The sequence below is a fragment of the Prionailurus bengalensis genome, chromosome B1, assembly GCF_016509475.1.
Source record: "Prionailurus bengalensis isolate Pbe53 chromosome B1, Fcat_Pben_1.1_paternal_pri, whole genome shotgun sequence".
NCBI lineage: Eukaryota > Metazoa > Chordata > Mammalia > Carnivora > Felidae > Prionailurus > Prionailurus bengalensis.
The window spans coordinates 45765877-45790783 of NC_057344.1; the positions used below are offsets into that span (position 1 = coordinate 45765877).

A 24907-nucleotide genomic window follows, 5' to 3' on the forward strand; every position below is an offset into this window, starting at 1 on the left:
AAAAGGCAGGCCGTTTTTCTTCCTTGACCTTTGGATTTTGTTTAAATCAAATAAAATGCTTTGCAGCATTCCAAATTATGAAAGCAAAGACAAGTGGTAAGGCACCCTTCCTGTCCCTTTTGTCCTCTAGTCACAACTAACTGCACTTCTGACTCTTCTGACGTGATACTATGTGAGGCTTAGAAAAAAAATAAAACGTGGGACAGAGAGAGGTTTAGGGGAAATGACTGAAATGAAGGGATGTAATAATATGGACAGGGGAGTATCAGAAAGGTGGAGGGGAGAACTCTGTTACCGGTTTTTAAGGAGCTGAAGTTAAAGTAACTAAAAGAGGTTTCCTTTGTCCATGATACACTCTTGAACCAAGCACAGATGTTCACATATCTGAAGTAAAATGCTAGTTCAGAGAGAGTTACTCATTTGGCTCATTCAAATCAAATCTCAAATGCCCTTCCTCATTGGAAGAAAGACTTTAGTCTGATGGGCAAGAGGTAAAGGAATATAGGATTGCTCAATTCAATGCAGACTAATAAATAAAGTCTGCTCTCCTTTGTCTGCCATCCTCATCTTTGCCAATCATGCAATTGAATCACGTGCTCCAGAGGATGCAGTTTGGAAAACATGGGATCTAAGTATCTTTCTGTTTTCATTTCACACTTGCTCTGAATAATGCAACATTCACTCTCAAACCTGTATTGCTTTATTTATCACCATTAACTACATGTGTTGGGTTAATGTAGCTATATTCAAAGATATTAAAAATATTCTTCACCAAACTCCCCAGGGTGAAAAACATGATGAAGGTCCGTCCTAGGGATGTCTTGGCTACCACATCTCCAAAGCCAACAGTTGACGTTGTTGCCATGACCAGGTAAATAGATTCAAAATATGATATGTTCTGTGAATTTCTACCTTTGAGCCAGGGATCACCAGAATTTTCCACCTGTTCAAAAAGAGGAGATTCAGGAAAGGTCTCTGAATGGAATCCAACGGAATGTTTATAAAGAATAGGAAAAACATTGGATTAGTTTCACTTAATTCAATCCAAATGAAGTATTAATGATTCCTAGCCTGTGTTAAAGGGTTTGCAAAGTGTGTGTAGAGATCGTGAAGTCTTGTTTTCTTCACTGCGATTACTGCTGAACTCTGAGGGAGGATGTAGGTTGGGCCCACATTTGGAGAGGTCCCCAGGGGTACTGGCTGCCTATATCTCTTTCCTTTCATTTGGGCAAATAACTGCATTCTACAGCCATGAGACTCAGATAAGCCAGGTTCTGAAATCGAGCAATTATTATTTATTCTTATTTACCAGTAGCTCAGGGTTATTATTGAAAAGGAAGCACTTACATGAGCACTTCACTTCAATGTGCTTAAGAGAATGAAGGCTAGTGTCTAAGAAAAAGCAAACAAATTTTCCACATTATTCCCCACCGCCACTCCCTGCCAAAAAAAAAAAATTTTTTTTTCAGTGATTAAAAAAAAAACTCTGAAGAATATTTCCTCTGATTTCTCCCTAAGTCTTCACATTTTAAGAAAATTAAACTCATTAGATTACCTTTTTATATTAAAATGAGTAACTTAGGCAATGGCACTATGTATTTGTGGTATATATAAACTTGTAAATATATGATATGTCATATATTATTAATATTATAAATGACAATTATATAATGTATACAACTTTCCTTTCTTTTTCCATTTTTTGACATTTTTTCCCAAATATCTTACATATTTCTTGGATGTTTTCCATTTCTATTTAGAGCAAAAATGTTAAGATGTTAGAGATGCCTGGAAAAGTAGGTTTTTTTGTTTTGTTGTTAAGAACTGAAATAGAGGGGCGCCTGGGTGGCTCAGTTGGTTGAGCATCCGACTTTGGCTCAGGTCATGATCTCACAGTCCGGGAGTCTGAGCCCCATGTCGGGCTCTGTGCTGACAGCTCAGAGCCTGGAGCCTGTTTCAGATTCTGTGTCTCCCTCTTTCTCTCTCCTCCCCTGCTCATGCTGTGTCTCTCTCTTCTCAAAAATAAATAAACGTTAAAAAAATTCTAAAAAAAAAAAAAGAAAAAGAACTGAAATAGAAATTAGAAATAACATAGTTCGCTCAGGTATTTGACCACTTTTTAAAAGTGACCTTTTCTTAAGTTTGAGGAGTAGGTTAAGAGTATGGACTCCTTATAATACCCTATTCCAAAATAAGAAAGGGATCATACATGTACACTTAACTCCCAAAGCTGGCAGAGGGTTTTGTTGCAAAGTCTACTAATCTGCTTCCACTAACTTCTGCAGTCTTCACTGTTGTCTGAGACTAGTACATTCTAAGAAAACCAGTTTAAAACACACAGATTATGTCATATATATTCCCTCAGGATTAAAAGAGTTCCCTGAGACAGTTTTAAGCTGAAACCCCACAGTGTCTGTTAACAGCATCATAGCACAGGGATTAGATTGTATCCTGGTACAACCTGTTGTATAAACTAAAACTAAGTTTATTGCAACCTGGAATTCTCCCTCACAATAAATTAAGTAACATTTTTAAGGTTCAGCTCACTCTCTTTGGGGGTATTTAGTGTTTCAAACCTCTTCCCTCCCTCCCTCCCAGCACTCTCCAAGAGTTGGTGGCCTGCTGCTGGCCCCCTTGTCCACTCTGCTCTTCCCCTAAAACCATGTGAGCAGAGACCCAGATGGGAGATAAGATAAAGTTAAGGTAAAGGATTTTGGACAAATGTTAAGATACTGAGTTATCATCTATTTTTAACTTCATATTTCAGAACTGAAATTTTATGTTTCAAGCTTGACATTGTTCAACTTCAGATAAGAAATGCTATGGAGGACACTAGGGGGATCCTCCCTCTCCTCTTACCTTGCCATCACTCACACAAGTTATGTTATCTTTACATGGTACATGTGTGCCCTAGTCTGCAGCCATAATTCCTTTGGCTATGCCTTAGCGCTGTTTTTAATTCATTCAATAATCCCCACCATTACTTTATATCATGGTTTCCTCATTCCTGAGTTCCTAGTTTTGATTCATCTCGTATATGGCTGGATTTTACCATCAAGGTACTTATTTTTTAAGTTTATTTATTTTTATTTTGAGAGAGAGCACATGGACATACAAGCAGGAGAGGGGCAGAGGGGGGTAGAGAGCCAGAATCCCAAGCAGGCTCCACATTGCCAGCGCAGAGCCCAACGTGGGGCTCAATCACACGAACTGCAAGATCATGGCCTGAGCTGAAACCAAGAGTCAGACACTTGATCAACTGAGCCACCCAGGCACCCTTCGAGATATGCTTTTAAAAGGGACTCCTGGGTGCTATTTTCTCTTGAATATTTAAAATGACAGGATAGCTTATACTTTCACACCAACTTTGCAGACCCTACCCTATCACCTTCTGGTATCAATGGACATTGACAAATCCGAGGCAAGTTTCATTTCTCCCCCTTTTATAGACTTTGCTTGGTTCTGCTTGGATTCTCTCCTTATCCTTGAAAATCAGTAAACTGCTCCATAATATGGTTGGAATAAATAATTTGTGTCATTTTTCCTGGTATGAGAGGGAAAGATAGGATTCAGTAGGCAGAAAGGGAGAGGCTGGGACTTGACGGTCCCTGGGAGCGAGCAAACCACATATTTGAAAAGAATGCTAGGAACATCTACCCATGAGAAAAACTACCTCGGAAAAAACTCTCCTGGGCCTGACCATGAGGAAAACTCTCTCAGACACAAAGTTTTCCTTACAAATGTAACAAGCACCACCTACTCCTGCCCCAGGTTCCCCTCAGGAATAAACAAGTCTGCATTTATAGTTATCAGACCAATAAAAAAAAAAAAAAGAACCTAAAAAGAAACAAAGGGAAAAAAGAAAAAGGAATGGACCAAAACCCTATAAAATAAAGTCCCTTGCCTATCATCTGGGGCATTCACTTTCATGTGCCCCTTATCTTCAAAGAGAGCTTTTGTACTACCCTTGCTTCCACTATTCTTACTTTTTAATAAAAACTTTTGCCTGCTGCTCATTTTATTCTGTGTTCTCCTCTTCATTCTTCGAAGTGGCAACACAAGGTTCCCTGGGTATTGAGCTAAAGAATCCTGCAACACTGGGACATGATATACCCTTTAACCCACAGATTTAAGGGGTGCCTGGGTGGCTCTGTTGGTTAAGCATCCAATTTCAGCTCAGGTCATATCTCACAGTTTGTGAGTTTGAGCCCTGCATCCGGCTCTGGGCTCGAAGTCTGGAGCCTGCTGCGGGGGCTCTGTCTCCCCCTCTCTGTTCCTCCCCCACTCACGCTTTGTCTCTGTCTCTCTCAAAAATAAATAAACATTAATTTTTTTTAACCCACAGATTCAAGACTTTATTTTGGTGACTTCTTCTGGTGTCACCTGTCTTGTCCTTTGCTCTAGGAACACTAATTTTAGAGTATGTTCAGTTGACATTGCTGGAATGCCTTTGTTCTTTTCCATGTCACATTGCTGCAATCCTGTCCACTATGTTCCTGAGCATGTTTGTGTCACGTTTGATTACATTCTGGTTTCCTCTAATGTCATTTTCAGCTCTGTAGTACTTTTTCCTCTGATATCATTCTTCTTTTTCTCTGATATCATTCAGCCTGTTTTCCAACTCCTGCTACGGTTTAATAGTCTTTTATTTAAAACCTTATGTATTTTGTTTGAATTAGTACTTTTAGTTTTTAAGCTCTTTTATTTGCATTTTTTCTCAAATATGGATTTTTTTTCTTCTCCGTTTCCTTGGACAAATTATCTTGTAATTATTGTTCTTATAAGTGTTATATTAAATAACTGTTGTTATGCTGATGTCTCTCTTTTCTCCACTATACCCCCTTGTTATTTTTGGCAGAATTTAAGCATAGGCCCCTTCTTGATTACTTGTGGTTAACACTCACCTTTTGAGGGTATCAAATTAAAAAAAAATTTTTTTAATGTTTATTTATTTTTGGAGGAGAGAGAGACAGAGTGTGAGTGGGGGAGGGGTAGAGACAGAGGGAGACACAGAATCTGAAGCAGGTTCCAGGCTCTGAGCTGTCCGCACAGAGCCCGACGCAGGGCTCAAACTCACAAACCACAAGATCATGACCTGAGCCGAAGTTGGATGCTTAACCGAGTGAGCCACCCAGGTGCCCTGAGGGTATCAACTTTTAGGTGAAGGCCAGTAGTTATACGTGCAGCTGGTGAGTTGGGACAATTATAGTTTTTATTTTGGTTTGTCATTTCAAATATCCTCCCAAGCAAATCTGCCATTTTCTACGCTCTGGGATATAGCTCTTCTAGGCTTTCAACATTCCAGACATTGGGGTGACTCACAGTGGATCCCCTTACGTCACAAGCCATCTGGTTGCTTCTTCTTTCTCTGCATACATCCTTGCTGGAGGTCTCCTCACCTGGGTGACTAGCAAGGTTCACATGCTTAGAAGGGTTAAGCAAGAGACTTTGATTCAAGTGAGCCTGGCTGTGTCCAACTCAAGAGCACATACTGTTAACAGAGAGCATCAAGTCTACAACTAGTAGACTGGTAGTGGCCTTGAGAAACCGGATTGCCAAACTTTGTATTTTCCCAAAGAATCCAGAAATCTGGGATTTTATGTGAGCTCTCTGTAAAAGTTAGAAAGCAATAAAAAATTAGAACAGAAAATACAAACATAATTAGGTCAGACAAAATAGGTCTATAGGCCACATTCAGCCTAAGAGCCCTTCATGGGGAACTGCTATTGATGACAAAAAAGTTTCTCCTCGAGCACTGTTGCCTACCATTCTGTGATGGCCAGCAGGTCTCCAGAAAGACACTGATGATTGCTGCTCCCATGGCAGGCCCATGCACCCAGGTGCAACCCTCTAGATCCAGGGATCCACTCGTACTACTGTGATCTTGTTTCAAGGAAATTTCTCTCCTGCTTGAGGATGGAGGAGGGATGTGGCTGGTTTCAGATTTCTTGAAGGCTCAGATCATGGTTTGCATTTGGTGTTTGACATTTTTCTTGATCAGCTGAAGATGGTAACTTTAAAATTCTTTTTCCGTTTTACCATTAATGCTTTAATTAATTTTGAGAGGACTCAAGTGAAAAAGATTCCTGCTGTGCTTTTTGTTTTGTTTCCTTTTCTCAAAGACCTTTGCTTTCAACATACTATTTCAATTTCTGCATTTTCTTTTTTTTTTTTTTTTTAATTTTTTTTTTTCAACGTTTATTTATTTTTGGGACAGAGAGAGACAGAGCATGAACGGGGGAGGGGCAGAGAGAGAGGGAGACACAGAATCGGAAACAGGCTCCAGGCTCTGAGCCATCAGCCCAGAGCCCGACGCGGGGCTCGAACTCACGGACCGCGAGATCGTGACCTGGCTGAAGTCGGACGCTTAACCGACTGCGCCACCCAGGCGCCCCAATTTCTGCATTTTCAATGACTGCTCCTCAACTATCCTCAAGCAATGAAGTCCAAGAGTTTGTTCCTTATTGTTGAAATCCATTTATTATAACTCTGATTATGTGGGATAAGAACGAGCCTTGGGGCACCTGGGATGCCTGTGTGGCTCAGTCGGTTAAGAATCCAACTTCAGCTCAGGTCATGATCTCACAGCCCGTCAGTTCTAGGCCCGCATCAGGCTCTGTGCTGATGGCTCAGAGCCTGGAGCCTACTTGGGATTCTGTTTCTCTCTCTGCCCCTCCCCCACTCAAGTTGTCTCTCTCTCTCTCTCAAAAATAAATAAATTTTTAAAAAATTAAAAAAAAATGAGCCTCTCCTACAGGCAAAGGAGGCAGCTATATATGCAGATGGATTTTGGGAGAACTGAGAAAGCCCTAAAGCTCCCCTTTGTAACCTAGCAATTTGTCTCCCACAACTCTCCTAGTTCATAAGTGTGACAGTTTCTCACTGCTTTCATTTCTTTGACTTTTTTTTTAAATGCTGAGACTCCTATGAAGATACAACAATAAGGTTCACCCACTGCTTATAATTTTGAAGTGTAAGCTTATTAGATCCTTTCTTAAGAGCAAGTTTTGAATATTGAAGGAAGGAACATAGATACCTTGAGTGTAGGAAACACATATTTGTGGAGAATATGGGAGTGCAGAAGACCAAGAAAGGGGAGGTAAAAAGATAAACTGCACACTGGTTACAGTGAAAGAGACAGGAGTTCAGAAGGTCTGCCTGCATTTTTTAAAGAAAAGATGTTCATGTTGACCAGAAACACTTGAGAGTTTGAGGAAATGCTTACCAGATGAATGAATCCTGCAGCAGTGAACCAGGTACTGAGGACTATTGATAACAGTTTGGAAAACTTCACTGAACTGCTAGAGGAAGAAAGACAAAAAGTTGTTGGGTTCAGACAGATTCCAGAACAACACAAGTCCTCTAAAATCCGACTATTCTAAGTGTGGTTCATGGGCCAGAAGCAATGGTACTCTAATAATGGGAGCATTATTAGAAATGCAGGATCCCAGCCCCCACCCCTGATCTACAGATCTGCATTGTTGTAGGGATCCTCTGTTTGATTCATATGCACATTAGAGTCTGAGATGCCCAGTTCTGAACATACCCAGTCACACACGCTTGTTCAAAAATTTTACAGTTTGCTATGCTATCCACCAGCCTGATATTATATTGCTTTTACAAATATATATGTATCATCATAAACTAAATTTAATAGATTGCCACATTGTCTAAAGTAACAGTACAAAGTGCAGTGTCCTGGGAATCCAGAGAATGGGTCTGCAAAATGGAATTTTGAGTAGATCACAGAAATGTCTCGCTAAACTCATACCAGGCTCTTTCAGTGAAGAGGATTGGACAAGCTCCTATGTCCTAAGTAAAGTTCTAGAGTTTAGATGAAACCTCTGTGGTTTTCAGGTAGGGTTACCTGTTACACAAGAACAGCCCTTTCTAATCCCAACTGCTCCATGATGCACAAACGCCTAGCAGCGAAATCACCTGGCCTATAAAATTTGATGTTTCTGGGGAGAACATAGAAGCATGAAGATTTTCAGTGGGTAACATTAAACCAAACTCCATAACACTTTAGAAGTATTGCTGCTCAAAGGTAGTTTGCAATTTTTTTTTTTTTTTTGAGACATTTAGGCAGCTCTATTTTTGTAAGCGATTTCATTGCTGCTACTGGGTGCCTCATGGTCAGAAAAACTGTCTCACATTCCTAGATAGAAGAGACGTGATGATAGCAAGTATATAGAACCAAAACCTTTGGATTGCTTTTATTTTATTTTTTTTTTTGGGGGAGGAGGCAGAATTAAAGTCTAAATGGACTTACACAATGTAGCTCTACAAAACAGACTCAAATGATTGTCAACTTCCTAGTCAGCATGTGATATTAATACAACAGGAGTAAGGGGATGAATAATATCTTGGGAGGTAAGGGATTTCATGGGGTTTACACTGAAATTCTGATGGGAAAGGAGCTGAAGGTTCAGTTTACATTTTTAATTTCCTAATCCAAACCAGCAAGCAAGCAGGACTTACGGCAGGGCTAGCATTTACCTGGTTCTGATGGCTTGGAGAATTTGCAAGATTTGAGGGAGCTCTAGCAGCCGCAAAGCTCTTAAGAACCTTAAACCTACAAAGCAATCAAAAGGACAAATCTGCCAAAAAGAAGAGGGTCACTTCCGGAAGTAGTCAGGGTTGTAACACAATCGGGACTACTTACCTTCTTTCTATCTGAGATGCTCACATACAATGTAAGGCCACGGGTTTAAGGGCATGAGCTCTAGTTCAGATCCTGGCCCTGACACTTAACAGCTGTTGTAATCTAAAGCAATTCCCTTCATGTCTCTAGTTCCTCATCTACAAAATGGGAATTAAAAGTACCTAGCCCATAGGGCTGTTGAACTAATCACAGAAAGCATGTGGGAGCAGGCCTCGCATATAATAAGCACTACTCACATTTCACCCTATAGAATTCCTCTTTAGAACAGACAGTAAATTAGTTATTAACCACTTAAACTCCTGATTATAGAATCTCTATGGTCTGTTCCTCAGCTTTCCCATGATATTTTACTTTACGTAGTTTGATAATTACAACAGCAAGGAATATTGGATAGGTAATAAATAATAATATAAAATTCCATAAAAACTGATAGAAGCCACCTAATGTCCATGCACTGCCCATAAAGACAAAGTAAGCAGTTAGATAGATATCTAACATGTCACAGCCTGTCTGGATATGATGATTTATTGCTTTGAGAGACCAGTGGAGACTTTTCATCTCTTCCAGTCCACGTGGGATTCTAGCATATAGGTGCCTCAGGGGGATGGGGGGTTTGGACCTTGTCTCTCAGGCAGTGGATGAATCAGTCCACAAACAATAAATAACCAGTGTCACCTACTGTGCATCAGGTACGTTACCAGGTACTGAGGTTTAAAAAAATAACAGGTTTTGAAAATATATTACAAAATCATATAATCATGGTGAAAAATGTTTTTAAATGGCATTTAGGCCATTTAAAAAATGGAAATGAAGGATACTTATGAGTGAAAGTGGAAGACTTAAATTTATTTATTTATTTTTAAGAGACTACACCTGATTCCCACAACGCACTTACCTAGCCAGTTACTCTTCAAATAATAAGAAATAAAGGTTGGTGGAATGGTAAAGATGTCTACAATTGAATTCATCTCCAACCAAAACTTGATCTTGTCATCCGCTGCCACAAACTATGAAATGGAAACAAAAGACTCCATATTCTGTTACCCTCGAGAATTTAAAAATGAACATACCAGTGGCTTTATTAACTCATCTCACTCAACTGAAGCTTTGATCTCAATCTATTACATACCTATACATACACACGCATGTGTATTCAGATAGCTATGTACTTGAATATATATTAGTATAGACATGTAGATAAATATGTATTTATATAAAGACTGTACCTTCAGGGGCACCTGGGTGGCTCAGTCGGTTAAGCATGACTCTTGGGTTTCGGCTTAGGTCATGATCTCTTAGCCCGCATCTGGCTCTGAGATGACAGCATGGAGCCTGCCTGGGATTCTCACTCTCCCTCTTTCTGCCCCTCCCCTTCTCAGTCTCTCTCCCTCTCTCTCAAAATAAATAAATAAACTCTAATTTTTTTTTTACAAAGAACTTCCTTTAATGGGTGTTCAGTAAATGAACATGAACCCATTTTACTCACCAGATCTTAACACTGACACATCAGAATAAACACTTTGAACCTATTGATGCTCTTAGAGCTTTCTGATATATAGAATTATATAATGCCTCCTTTAAAAATTTTTTTTAACGTTTATTTAGTTTTGAGACAGAGAAAGCATGAACGGGGGAGGGTCGGAGAGAGGGAGACACAGAATCTGAAACAGGCTCCAGGCTCTGAGCTGTCAGCACAGAGCCTGACGCGGGGCTTGAACTCACTGACTGCGAGATCATGACCTGAGCCGAAGTCGGCCACTTAACCGACTGAGCCGAAGTCGGCCACTTAACCGACTGAGCCACCCAGGCACTCCTAAAATTTTTTTAACATGTATTCATTTTGACAGACAGAGACAGAGTGTGAGTGGGGGATGGGCAGAGAGAGAGGGAGACACTGAATCTGAAGCAGGCTCCAGGCTCCAAAGCTGTCAGCACAGAGCCTGATGCGGGGTTTGAACTCATGAACGGCAAGATCATGACATGAGCTGAAGTCAGACGCTTAACCAACTGAGCCACCCAGGTGCCCCTAAAGCCTCCTACTTGTGAACAAAGATACATGATTTAGAATGGCCCTTAATGGAAAAAGTACAACTATCTAGAAGTTTGGCTGGCCAAGACCTGTGTCTATGAGCTTCCCTATTTGGATTAAGAAAGCAAGCATATATAGAGGGATAAATTACTATAAAAAGATTTTGATGGTCAGTGTGGTCAGAGTTAATTTTTGAAAGAAGGTCATAAAAATACAGATATATGTGTGTGTGTGTGTGTGTGTGTGTGTGTGTGTGTATACACACATATATATATAGTCTCCCATAAACATGTGATGGATAAATACATTGAAATCTAGACCTATGATGGATCCTCAATAAATGCCTATGGAATGATAGAACTATTTAATAGATGAGTGTAACAAAAATGAAACAAAGGTATTAATGTATTTTATACAATTATATGGCACATGTCCCATCAGTGGAATCGGTTGAGCCAATGACATTTCAGAGGCTGTTCCTCAGGTTTCCTAGCTTGTGATTATTAGTAAAGTTTTCTCAGTGGTAGGTTGGGAAGCCAATAAGGAGGACAGTGTGACAGGGTATCCAAAGGAATCATTTTCATTTGCACCAGAATTTTGGCCTAGATACAGTGTTAAGTGCAAGGGAGAGTTTTCATGTCTCTTTATACATTGGACAGGTTAAGGCACACACCCTCTAGCTGTAGAGCCTGAAAACAGAGGCAGATTGTACAACTAAGGCACATAAAGACCTCTTTACGTTGCACCTGTTGTGTTCATTTGTTTCCTCCCACTTTCCATAGATACTTACTCTCAACCCAAAATAGAAACTAAAGAACACATTGAAAGTCAAATCAATAGGGATGGTTTTGTCTTGGTATGAAGAACAGCTTCCAACAGGGCTGGAAAAGAAATAAGAACCATTTATACAGATGTACATTTTAAAAGTTTTACTATAGAAGACCAAATAAAGAGTAGGCAATGTTCTATTTATTCACCATGAATGGTTAATCCAAGACACTTACGTTCACATTTTAAGGAAATTACTTTTCCCTTGGGAGGAAAGGTATGCACAAACAAAACCACAGGCCTGCATGTGGAGCTGAAAATAACAGGACAATTACCTGTTCGTCCTTTCACAGAGTTCATTGGTTCTATTTCTGTTTTATCGATGAGGATTCAGATGCACAGAGATTATGTGGATCTTCTTGGTTTGCAAAACTATCTGCCCAGCCAGGACATTTTGACATCTGTGCCCTTCTCATACAGACCTACACTAAGTCAAATGGACTGATATGAACCCAAATGTAAAGAAAATTTCCTAAAAGGTCAGTAAGGAGTTCACAAAGCAAAGACTACTAGTTTCCCTAGCATTTCCAAAATTGCATGACTTCTGTGGCCCCATAATACCAATTTTACTTCAGCTAGAAATCCAGTGTAATTCCCAGCTGATCAGCGTGGAGCTCAGATTAGATTAGGCTGTGTCCAAGAAACCATTCTAACTTGGGTATAGAAGATGAGAATGGCTTCAGAGAAGAGCAGACAATAACTTGCTCCTTTATCCCAGGTGAGATCTAGCATGTTCCTTCTTCAAACCCATCCAAAGTTGTTTGAAACCTATGACAAACCCTGAAACAACTATAAACATTCTGTTTCAACACTTAAGGATTCCAAAGACACAGAACACCCTCAGGAGTGGTCCAAGGGTGGAGACCACAGCTGGAGGCTTCTAGTCTCAGAGACTCTAAAATAGATGTGTATACAGCACCACAGCCCGTAGCAATGCACAATGCAGGGAAACTCATGCATTTTCCGGTGAAACTAGATTTAGTGCTTCATGGGGGGAACACTCACCCCCTTTTTTTATGAGTTTATATGTGTGTATGCCTGAAAGCATATTAAACATTATTCCCGGCAGAAAATTCCAAATTACCTGGCAACCTAATGACACAGAAGACAAGGATGACTGGGGATTTTACTCACTCAGAAGAGTTGATGAAATAGATTATGAGAGACCCAATGCTTAGTACAAATACAAGGATCATCTGGAAAAACAAAAAAAAACAAGGACCAAATAATTTTATTGATATATAGATGAATAAATAAACCAACAAAATTGTGTTTACTCTTTTAACCTTGCCTATATATGCAGCCATTTTTCACACATTCATTTATGTTAGCATGCATGCATGAATTAATTCATTCATTCTTTCACTCAAGAGAAACTAATTGGACCTTTACTAGGTCTTCAATAAATGACACACACTCATTTTACTTATGTAATTTTCATTCCTATATACTTTAGAATAAAGTTTGTCCCTCCTACCGCTCATAAAGCTTTCTGATCTCAAGAAGTCCCATCGTTTATTCATTTCTTCACTCATCAAACATTTACTAAGTGCTTTAAATGTGTCAGGCACTTTATTACATGCTGGAAATGAGGGCTATTGGACATAAACTCTAGACTTGAAATGTCTGTGATACTGGAGAAGAAACAGTCCCAACATGTCCATGTAAAAGGATAGTCAGGATTTTGACAGGAGGGAATGTGCTGTAAATGAGGAAAAGAATATGAGTGTGTTTAACATGCGAATGTGCCTGGTTTATGGAAGAAGCAGAGCTGGTGGAATGTTATCAGAAGTTTTCCCATTCCAAACCCTCAAGGCATCTGGATGAAACCTTTTGCAGCCTCCATGACTTTTCAGGTCAACTTTAGGTAACCAAACATTCCTCCAGTCATTTATAGTTTTCCAGCCATTTTTTTTTATGTTCAGTCCAGTATATTATTAGTAATACTAATAGTAGAACTGAATTTTAGTTACAATTAAAGCTTTACTCCCTTCCAGCTCAGGTGTTCCTTGGGCAGGTTACCTGTACTGGGAAAAAGGTCAGTCTCCTCCCTATTAACCCTTTTTGAGTTTTTGTTTCTAGTTGCACACTGACTAAGCCACCTCCAGCCTCTCCAGAATTGTAGGTCAAGGTTAGAGAATGAACAGAAAAGGGAGATCAGAGAAGGAAACGCTGGACTTGACTGCTGTTAGATCACTATGCTCTCACCCTGGGGGTCTGGGAAGGGGAGGTGTTTAATATTTACATGCATGGGCTATTTCATTGCTCTTTGGAGATACCAATTCAATTCATATTCAAATTAGGCAAATATTTTTTTTTTTAGTACCTATCATGACCCAAATATCATTCTGGTGATTGGGAACTATCAGTGAACAATATGTACAAAGATCCCTGCCTTTTTGGATCTTAGCGTCTAGAAAATACAAAGATGACTACGGGGCACCTGGGTGGCTCAGTCGGTTGAGCATCCGACTTCGGCTCAGGTCATGATCTTGTGGTCTGTGAGTTCGAGCCCCATGTCGGGCTCTGTGCTGACAGCTCGGAGCCTGGAGCCTGCTTCTGATTCTGTGTCTCCCTCTCTCTTCCCCTCCCCCACTCATGCTCTGTCTCTGTCTCAGAAATAAACAAACATTAAAAAAAAGATGACTAATCTGTAACTTACATGGTATGTTAGAAGTTACATGCTAAGAAAATAAAGTTAAAGAAAATAAAGGGGATCAGAAATGCAAGGGGAAAGGGCAGAAGGGTTGCAGTCTGGATAATACTTAATCACTAAGGGTCCCCTTTGCGATTCCCTTAAATTGGGTGGAAGCATGTTCTTGAACTGGTTGCTCACAATTCTTTTCTCAGTACATTTCACATGCCTTTATTTTGCTGGAATTCCTACCCCTCCAGATGCCTAGTTGAGCAGGCAAGAGAAGACTCTCACATGTGACCCCTATCTGGCAGGTGGAACAGCTCAACCATTCTTTGTCCCAACAAATAGTAAAAGGACAGACTATCTTCAGTGTGACAACTTCTCCTCCATAGAGCAGCTAGCCCAACAACAGCGCCTCTCCACAAACGAACCAGATGTCAGTCTTCTGTGTCCTCACAGTTCCCAGAGATGCAGACTGGAAATTCTGAGTGGTTCCTCTTAAGCCTTTCCTTAGGCTTGATGTGAGAGGGAAGCACTCCCATACCTCTGCAACAACAGAACTTGTTCCAAAAATCCTCTGCTATTTCCAACTTACCTTAACTTTTTAAAGTTTTTATACTGTTTTCAAGTGTACAATATCTTGACTCAACACTTCCATACATCACCTGGTGCTCATCACAAGTGTCCTCCTTAATCCCCGTCACCTATTTTACCCATGTCCCTACCTATCTCCCCTGTGGTAAACATCAGTTTGTCCTCTATAGTTAAAAGTTTGTGGGGCGCCTGGGTGACTCAATAGGTTAAACATCTGACTCTTGATTTGGGCTCAGGTCATGTCATGATCTCACAGTTTGTGAGCTTAAGCCCTGTGTTGGGCTCTGTGCTGACAGTGCGGAGCCTGATTGGGTTTCCCTCTCTTCTCTCTTTGCCCCTCTCCTCATTTGTGCTCGCTCTCTTGCTCTCTCTCTCTCAAGATAAATACATACACTTTATTAAAAAATTTTTTTGTTTTTTGGTTTGACTCCCTTTTTTCCTTTGCTCATCTATTTTGTTTCTTAAATTCCACGAGTGAAATCATACAGTGTCTTTCTCTGACGGATCATGCTTAACATAATACCCTCTAGTTCCATCCACGTTGTTTCAAATGGCAAGATTTCAGTCTTTTTTATGGCTGACAAGTATTCCATTGTACATATATATATACAATACACCTTCTTTATCCATTCATCAGTCAATGGGCACTTGGGCTGTTTCCATAATTTGACTATCGTAGATAATGCTGCTATAAACATCAGGTTGCATATATCCCTTTGAATTAGTATTCTTTGGGTAAATACCTAGTAGCGCAATTGCTAAATCATAGGGCAGTTCTATTTTCAACTTTCTGAGGAAACTCCATATTGTTTTCCAGAGTGACTGCTCCAGTTTGCACTCCCACCAACAGTGCAGGAGGGTTCCCCTTTCTCCACACCCTTGCCAACACCTGTCGTTTCCTGTGTTGTTGATTTTGGCCATTCTGACAGGTGTGAGGTGATATTTCTTTACAGTTTTGATTTGTATTTCCCTGATCATGAGTGATGTTGAGCATCTTTTAATGTGTCTCTTGGTCATCTGGATGTCTTCTTTGGGAAAACGTCTATTCATGTCTTCTACACATTTTAATTGGATTATTTGTTTTTTGGGTGTTGAGTTTTATAAATTCCTTAAATCATTTACCATGATCAAAGGAGATTTATTCCAGGGGCACCTGGGTGGCTCAGTCGGTTAAGCATCTGACTCCGGCTCAGGTCATGATCTCACGGTTTGTGAGTTCAAGCCCCACATCCGGCTCTGTGCTGACAGCTCAGAGCCTGGAGCCTGCTTGGGATTCTGTGTCTTCCTCTCTCTCTGCCCCTCCCCAGCTTGTGGTCTGTCTGTCTCTCTCTGTCTCTCAAAAATAAATAAACATTAAAAAAAATTTAAAAACAAGAGGGATTTATTCTAGGGTTGCAAGGGTGCTTCAATATTTACAAATCGATCAACATGATACACCACATTAATAAAAGAAGGGATAAGAACCATATGATCATTTCAATAGATGCAGAAAAAGCATCTGACAAAGTACAACATCTGTTCAACCCTCAACAAATTAGGTTTAGAGGGAATATACCTCAACACAATAAAGGCCAAATATGAAAAACCCACGGTTAATATCATCCTTAGTGGGAAAAACTGAAAGCTTTTCTTCTACAGTCAGGAATAAGACAGAGATGTCTACTTTCACCACGGTTATTTAAAATAGTACTGGAAGTCCTAGCAATCAGACAACAAAGAGAAATAAAAGGTATCCAAACAGGCAAGGAAGAGGTCAAACTTTCACTATTTATAGATAACATGATATTCTATATAGAAAACCCAGAAGATGCCACCAAAAATCTGCCAAAACTGATACATACATGAATTCAGTGAAATCACAGAATTCAAAATCAACATACAAAAATCTATTGCATTTCTATACACCAATAGTGAAACAGCAGAAAGAGAAATTAATGAACCAATAATAATTTCAATTTCACCCAAAACAATAAAATACCTAAGAATAAACCTAACCAGAGGTGAAAGACCTGTACTGAGTAAAACTATAAAACACTAATGAAAGAAATTAAAGACAACACAAAGAAATGGAAAAATATTCCATGCTCATGGATTGGAAGAATAGATATTATTAAAATGTCTATACTACCCAAAGAAATCTACGCATTTAATGGAATCCCTATCAAAAGAGCAACAGCATTTTTTGCAGAAATGAACAATCCTCAAATTTGTGTGGAACCAAAAAAGACCCCCAAATAACCAAAGAAACCTTGAAAAAGGAAAGCAAAGCTGGAGACATCACAATTCCAGACTTCAAGTTATATTACAAAGTTGTAGTCACCAAAACAGTATGGTACGGACACAAAAGTACACACAGAGATCAACGGAACAGAACAGAAAACCCAGCAATGAACCCACAACTGTGTGGCCAATTAACCTCCTACAAAGCAGGAAAAAATATCCAATGGAAAAAGAGTCTGTTCAACAAATGATGTTGGGAAAACTGGACGGCAACATGCAAAGGAATGAAACTAGAACCCTTTCTTTCATCATATACAAAAATAAATTAAAAATGGATTAAAGACCTAAATGTGAGACTTGAAACCATCAAAATCCTAGCACAGAACATAGGCAGTAACTCTTTGATATCAACCATAGCAACTTCTTACCATGTATGTCTCCTGAAGCAAGGAAAACAAAAGCAAAAATAAACTATTAAGAATTCATGAAAATAAAGTTTCTGCACAGTGAAGGACACAATCAACAAAACTAAAAGGCAACCTGCAGAATGGGCGAAAGTATCTGCAGATGACATATCTGATAAAGGGTTAGTATCCAAAACATATAAAGAACTAACTTACCATAATTTACATGTCATTGGGTAAGAGCCAAGAGCTTCAAATGGTTTTCTTCCAATGGCTTTGTAAGTGACAATATTGCAGCTTATTTAATACCTGGGAGTTACTGGCATCTATTTCCTTGGGGTCTCACCATTGACTATAAGCTCCATTTTAACATTTATATTAGGTGTTGATGGAGATATTACTAAGTCTGTGGGTTTAACAGCAGTTAGTTAGAAATGTATTCTGAGGCTCAGAAAAGATGTTGGGAGTGGATATTGGGAGATTATATACATTTATCTCAGGGTATTGATAACGATTAATAGCTTCCACGAAATCTTTTTCTTGTCTTTACGCATGATTTTTTTCTCTTTCACTAAATCTCTTTAGTGATTTTTCAAGTGTAAATCATATATTGCAAAGCTTCCAGAAAGATGACGACAGGCCGTATGTTTACAATCCTCTAAACCGCAGAAATTAACCCCCTTCCCACCCCAAAAGAGAAAATGTTAGTTTCATTGAAACTAAGAAAAATACCAACCTCATGCCACAAACCTAAAAAATATTATCCAGAAATAATATATAACAAACAGGAAAATGTATACCCAACCAAAAGTAGGCACTGGGAGCTAACATCTTGTGAACACTGTTCACCGAGTCAGACAGATATTAGGAGGGATTTCCGAGGGGATGTGTAAATTTTTCTTGGGTTGGACGGGCAAAATCTGGAAGCACTGGTTGTTTGTGGGGTGGAAAGGCCTCCACTTGAGCCCACAGACTAAAGGTGAAGCCACAAAGCCAGAGAGGCCTGGAGGAGACTCTGAAGCCACACCATCACTGCTGGGGAATCTCTTGGCTAGCAGCGGCAACACTATTTTTTTTCCAGAAGCATCCGGGAAAGCAGTCAGAGAAAAATGTGAGACCTGTTCCAGAGAAAGCCTTGTTTGCAGAATTGCTGGCCACAGCATGATCTCCCATGTTTGTCTGTGTGGGAAAACACACAGTAAATTGAGACTGATTTCCACAGTGGGGCTTAAAACCGCCAATTTACTTGGTAGATAGTTTTGTGTACCTAGAGAACACAAGTAACAGCCAACACAGTAAACGAGGCACACTGAATTCTCTAAATCTTCATGAATGAGTATTAGCAGACAATAGAAAATGCCAGTTATGTGGGAAATGTAAGAAATAGGAGGATCAAGCAGAGGAAAGAGATGAAATGACCTTCTATGAAAACACTAATACAGAACATGTAATTAAACTTGGTCAAATTACAATTAGTGTTCCTAGTGGGATTCTAAAAATCTAATAAACAGCACTGGAGGATGGGAAAGGTAGAAGGACAATATGGGAGTTATAGGGAGGTAGTAACTGAAAGAAGCTGCACCCTGAGGGTTGTCTGGGAGATCAACAAAAAGGGGTTAAATGAGTGATGTGCATTAAGGCAGGCACTTTTGGGGATGAGCACTGGGTATCATATATAAGAGATGAATCACTGGGTTCTATTCCTGAAGCCAAGACTATACTGTATCACTGTGTGCTAACTGACTTGAATTTAAATAAAATGAAAATAAAAAATAAAAGGATGAATCAACTCACAAAAAAAAAATCACAAAAGTAACAAATATAAGACAGACAGTTGGTTGCCATGGTTGAAGAGTGTTAAGATGGGAAGGAAGTGGTTCTGGCTGTAAAAACAAAACCAAAAACATGAGGGATCTTTGTTATGGAAATGTTTTGTAGCTTGCCTATATCAATGTCAATATCCTGGCTGTCATTATACTGTAGTTTTGTGAGATACAACCATTGGGGGAAATTGGGTAAAGGGTAACTGGGCTCTCTCTATCTTATTTCTTTCAACTGCATGTGATTCGCCAATGATCTCAAAATACAGAACTTAACTGAAAAAGTTACCAACAAAAAAGGAAAAAGAGGTCAGCATTATCAACATTAGATCTTAAAAGAGGTGCCCTTTGGAATTGAGTTGCAGACCTTGGAGGAAGGGTCCTAGCTGGCCTGGCTGGTGATGGCACCTCTGAGGAGGAGATGATGTAAGCCTGCTTTTCCAGTGTTGGAAAAACTGGAAACCAGAACCACGGACTGCTACCAGAGTGAAAAGCTATTGCCTGAGTGAGGCTGAGAAAAAAACAGATGCAAAACATCCATCCCTAGGCTTTCTGTCTCCTCTCACACCCTTGTTGGCAGAGCTCAACTATGAGCACAAGCAAGCTGACAAAAGACACATGTAATAACTGAGGCCTGGCCTCACATCACAAAGCAGAGGGCACAGGGTAGATTTGGAGCTGAGAGACCTGAGGTTTGTATCTAGCAGGTAGCCTTAAGTGCTAGAAGATACTGGAATAGCATTTATAGAAATTTTAGGAAAAAGGACTGAAAGCCAAAACTCCTACACCCAAGAAGACTGGTGTTCACTCGCGAGAGCAAGGAAAAAACTATTTTTGTGTGACATTCAAGGTATGAAAGTATACCACCCACACTTTCCCTTGCAAATGAAAATGGGAAACACTCAAGGAAAAGAAAACATGTTACATTAAAAAAAAAAAAACATGAAAGATAAAACATGTTACATTAAAAAAAAAGTACCTAATAAAACTGGTAAAGTTAATTTTTAGCTCTAAAGCAAATATTAAAAAAAAAAATCTTACCAGACGTACAGTGCTAAAAACAAGCAAACAAAAAGCCACAACAGCAATCTGGAACTGAATGTTCCAATTCATTCACAATTTCTGGAAGGAAGGACAGGTGGTATGGTGGAAAAAAAACAAAGATCTCATGCACATGGAGGATACAGACATAAAACATGTTGAGACAAATTATGGAAAGAGCCTAAATGTCCATCAACTGATGAATGGATAAAGAAGTTGTGGTTTATAAACACAATGGAATACTACTCGGCAATGAGAAAGAATGAAATATGGCCTTTTGTAGCAACGTGGATGGAACTGGAGAGTGTTATGCTAAGTGAAATAAGTCATACAGAGAAAGACAGATACCATATGTTTTCACTCTTATGTGGATCCTGAGAAACTTAACAGAAGACCATGGGGGAGGGGAAGGGGGAAAAAAAAGTTACAGAGAGGGAAGGAGGCAAACCATAAGAGACTCTTAAAAACTGAAAATAAACTGAGGGTTGATGGAGGGTGGGAGGGAGGGGAAAGTGGGTGATGGGCATTGAGGAGGGCACCTGTTGGGATGAGCACTGGGTGTTGTGTGGAAACCAATTTGACAATAAATTTCATATAAATAAAAAAACATGTGGAGATACACAGAGGAAATATAGAATGGGAAGTTTGTTCTGAACTTGGTTTAACCTAGTGTGTCCATATCCTATTAAAAAAGGAATTATACAAAATATTTAATAAACAAAAATGTCAGACAATGGTCAATGCTTAGTATACCCTGAATGGTTTATATTTATTATCATATAAGTCTCCCTACAATACTTTAAAGGAGGTTATTCATATTGTATGACTGAAATCTAATTTAGAAAAATTAATTTGCCCAGGATTACACAATAGGAAGTGGAGGAGCCCGTGTCTGAGTCCAAGTCTCTCAAAATTCAGTCACGAGGTATCTCTGGCCTCTCTAGTAAGATAAGAAACCAAGGCTGGGACAGAGCTCTTACCTGCCTAACACCCATTTTCCTTTTCTTTGCTAACTTATCTACCATTTGTTTTTTTTAACCCACTGATATTTAGATATTCTATTATGTAGCAAATTCAATCTCTAAGTATTATGAAGACCAATAAAACAAATTACCATAAAGGAGAATAATTAAATTCCTCTGATAAATCAACAAATAAATGGATTCTTAAATCAATAAGAGAACAAAAATCCAGCTCCATGTTATTTACAGAGACACAGTTAACAGGAAATTAGAGAAAAAGACTGACAGATAGCTGGGCAAAGACATCCCAATCAAGTATGAATAAAATGAAGGCAAAGTATTCGAAAATATTCAAGCCAAAAACAAAACAAAACCCAAAACACTAAATGTGAGAACCATGAATATTTCATATAGATAAAAGGCACAATCAAGCAAAGACTTAAAAGATAATTTTATGCACTAATTGATATTATATAAAATATATAATTTAAAATGGGTTAGAAATGCAAGATGAATATATTCGATAGAACTACAAGATATTCAATAAAACTACAAAATCATAAATAAAAATGTTTGGCATGTCCCTTTCAGTCAGCAAATAATTAAGGCGTATGGAAAACACATATAATACAATTAATAGTGCTTCTATATCAAACATAATACATATTCTTTCAAAAGTCCATTAAGTAGTAATAAAAATTGAACATGCACTAGGCGACAGTGCATTTCCCCATAAATTTCATAAGCCAGAAATCATAAAGGCAGTAGTATTCTCGGACCATAAATTTTACCAAAGTGGAAAAGATAGCCACTCTATCCCAAGGAAATGAAAGCTTATACATACAGCATTCCTCTAAATGGATGACTCAAACAAGAAATCAAAATTAAAGTTTCAAACAACTTACGACAAATTAGGCATTCATAAAAATCATAATACTACTTGCTAAAATCTAGGAGACATGGCTAAGAAAGAACTCATAGCAAAATTTTTTGTAAAACAAATAGCACCCAAGAAACCGGAGGGACGGGCCGGCTCAGAGCGCGTGCGTGCCGCATGCAGGCTGCGCAAGCGCGGTGGGATCCCGGGCCGGCATGCACAGTGCCGTCCTGCAGCTTTCAGGCTGGGCCCTGGAGGTGCGCGCAGACGTAGTGGTTTCAAATACTGGGCTTCCCTGCTGGACGGGGAATATTATCGCAAACCTTAGGCAAAGCTGACTGAGGAGGAGGTATGAGACCAGCGCAGGAAGACTCAGCTCATCAAAGTGGCCCAACAGCGAAAATAAACTCGGTGTTGGGAGACCCAGTGACCAGTAAACTGACGAACACGAGGAAACAAGTCCTGTGGCCAGACTCCTAACGATGGAGCTGTGCAAAGAGAGCAGATTGAGCTGTGCCGCGCTGCTTCTGCAGAGGGACAGCTGACCATTGAACATAACTCCTAGGCCGCCTTCCACCAGATCCTGGAAATCCCCAAGCCTGTGGGGGCGGTCCCCATCCTCAAGGGTGGCCTTTTCTACCTGCTCCCTGCACGGGCAGCTGACCCAAGTGCGGCCCGTCTTCCTGTTCTGGCGTGCTGGGAGAAGCAGCTTCAGCGGAGGGAGGGGGCCTGAGAAGCTGTCGCGCCAGCTGCTGGCGGCTCTCCACAACCAAGGCAGGTGATTAGAAGGAAGCATGAGCAACCTGGGATGGTGGAGGCCAGCGGCACGCCCTGGCCCGAAACCGCTGCTGGTAGAGGGCGGGTAGAGGCCCCAGGAGGAGCCCAGGGCCCTCTGCCACGTGGAGAAATAACCTGCAGCTTGAGGATGTTCCTTTTAAGGGCAAGCTTCACAAGGCGCAGGAGCGTGTTGATTGCTCCTTAAGCCTTCTTTTGGGGCTTGAACTTGCTCTCCCTGACTCAAGTCTCGCAAAGGAGAAACATGTCGTTGAGGGGATTTCTCCCAATAAACTCAGAGTCCATCCAGTCAACTCTTCCCTGATCTTCAGGTGGACTTTTGGATGATAGGAAAAGACGCAGATTTGGAAGCAGAAAAGGTTTATTAAAAAATTCTCGCCCTGAACAGGTAGGGTACCCTGTTACGTAGTATCCTCATTTATTAAAACTGACTGGAGGCGGGGGGGAATGAAATTAAACAAATGGGAAAAATGGGATATTGAAATTAAGAAGGATAAAAAAGATATTAATTATATACGCAAATGTGTATGAAATATAAAAGTCCCCAGCAAGGCTAAATAAAACCAAAGGAGAGGAACATGGCCCATCATGGGAGAGGAATGGTGTGGATTAGGGATAGAGAGAAAAGAAAAGTGTTCTTTCTAACCAGAAGTGGACTTTGGTCCTTACAGCAGTCAAGGAGACCTTCAAACTTTCATTCCTTCTACTGGCTCCTTTTCCTTGGAAAATGACCTCTGGCTTCAAAAAAAACAAAACTTTTCATTTGAAACTAAAGAGACTGTATTATTTATCATACCAAGTATGTAAACTTTTAAGAATGAAAGCGATCCTATAAACAGGTACACCAGGACAACTGGCAAAAACCTGGGTTTAGGATTATCATGCTTTATGATGTATATTATCATATTGATTCAGTAATTACTGCTTAACACCTTTATAATGTATATCATGTTGATTCAGTATTTACTGCTTAGCATAACATGATCATGCTTTATAATGTATATTATCATGTTGATTCGGTAATTACTGCTTAACACCTAGAACAGGTTTGTAATCTCAAGATAGGTGCAAGAAACTAAAAGGACATCTAAATTTTCTGACACCTTTCTCTAAATGTGTTTTTTACTGTCTTCCACATTGAATTATCATATTGTTTAGACACACCTGCTGAAAGCAATGTAACTATACTACAAATTATGGTAAATACTGCATGGAAAGTTTATCCAAATGAGGTAGATTTTTTTTCAATTAATTAAAGATATTACTTGTTGCTAAAATGAGAAAGGGTTCAACCTCAATTTTAATCATTTTTTTTGTTTATAGAGACAAGTGCTGAGTATTGTTTATAAAAATATTAATAATAGTTCCACCTATATATGTATTATACGCTAGGCATACGTGTATATTATTAACTAGTGAGTCTTGTAATTATTATATGTTAGTCCATTCTCATATATTAACACAATTATTCATTGAAATTACCCATAGATAGTATTTCTCATTCCCATTTTATAATTTTTACCTTTTATTTCTCTATGCATCAGATTCTTCATTTATCAAAAAGAGGTAATGGTAATACCTCTGTTTTGCAAAATGGATTTTAAAAGAGTGATGGAGAGGAGAACTGGTGTGAGAAGTCCTAAGATAAATCCATTTTAGGAACTAGCACCCAAAGAAGAGAATTGGGAGAATTGATCTAGAACAAAGCTGGCCCTTTAGAAGACTTTTGGAAACTCCTATCCCACTTGCTCAGGCTGTATTCCAATTTAAAGACACAAGAGATCAACACAGTAACCTGAATTCACATCTCATTTTGCCTTCGCTGGCTGCTATTCATTTTACTAGTCTTCACAAAGGACTGCCACAAGAATAACAGCTTCTTTTATTTCAAAATTTAAATTTTAGAGATACAACTTATGGAGGAGAAAAGTTGTTTTAAGTCACTGAAACACCCAAAGAAAATATATCTGACAATGTTACTGAGAATCTTCAAGTTTGAAGGAAGAAGCTCGTAGCAGTGGACGGAGATAGGGG

At 39.4% G+C, this 24907-nt stretch overlaps 1 protein-coding gene across 1 annotated transcript in view; it reads right to left on the reverse strand.

Moving 5' to 3' along the window:
- The window catches only part of KCNU1 (potassium calcium-activated channel subfamily U member 1), a 148251-nt gene that overhangs the window by 114466 nt on the left and 8878 nt on the right, over positions 1–24907 (reverse strand). Inside the window, exons 3-8 of the mRNA XM_043564441.1 lie at positions 12657–12718; positions 11485–11575; positions 9561–9672; positions 8500–8575; positions 7226–7301; positions 773–943 (exon numbers count right to left, since the gene is read on the reverse strand). Coding sequence (XP_043420376.1) covers positions 773–943; positions 7226–7301; positions 8500–8575; positions 9561–9672; positions 11485–11575; positions 12657–12718 — 588 coding nt within the window. The remainder of the gene's footprint in view (positions 1–772; positions 944–7225; positions 7302–8499; positions 8576–9560; positions 9673–11484; positions 11576–12656; positions 12719–24907) is intronic.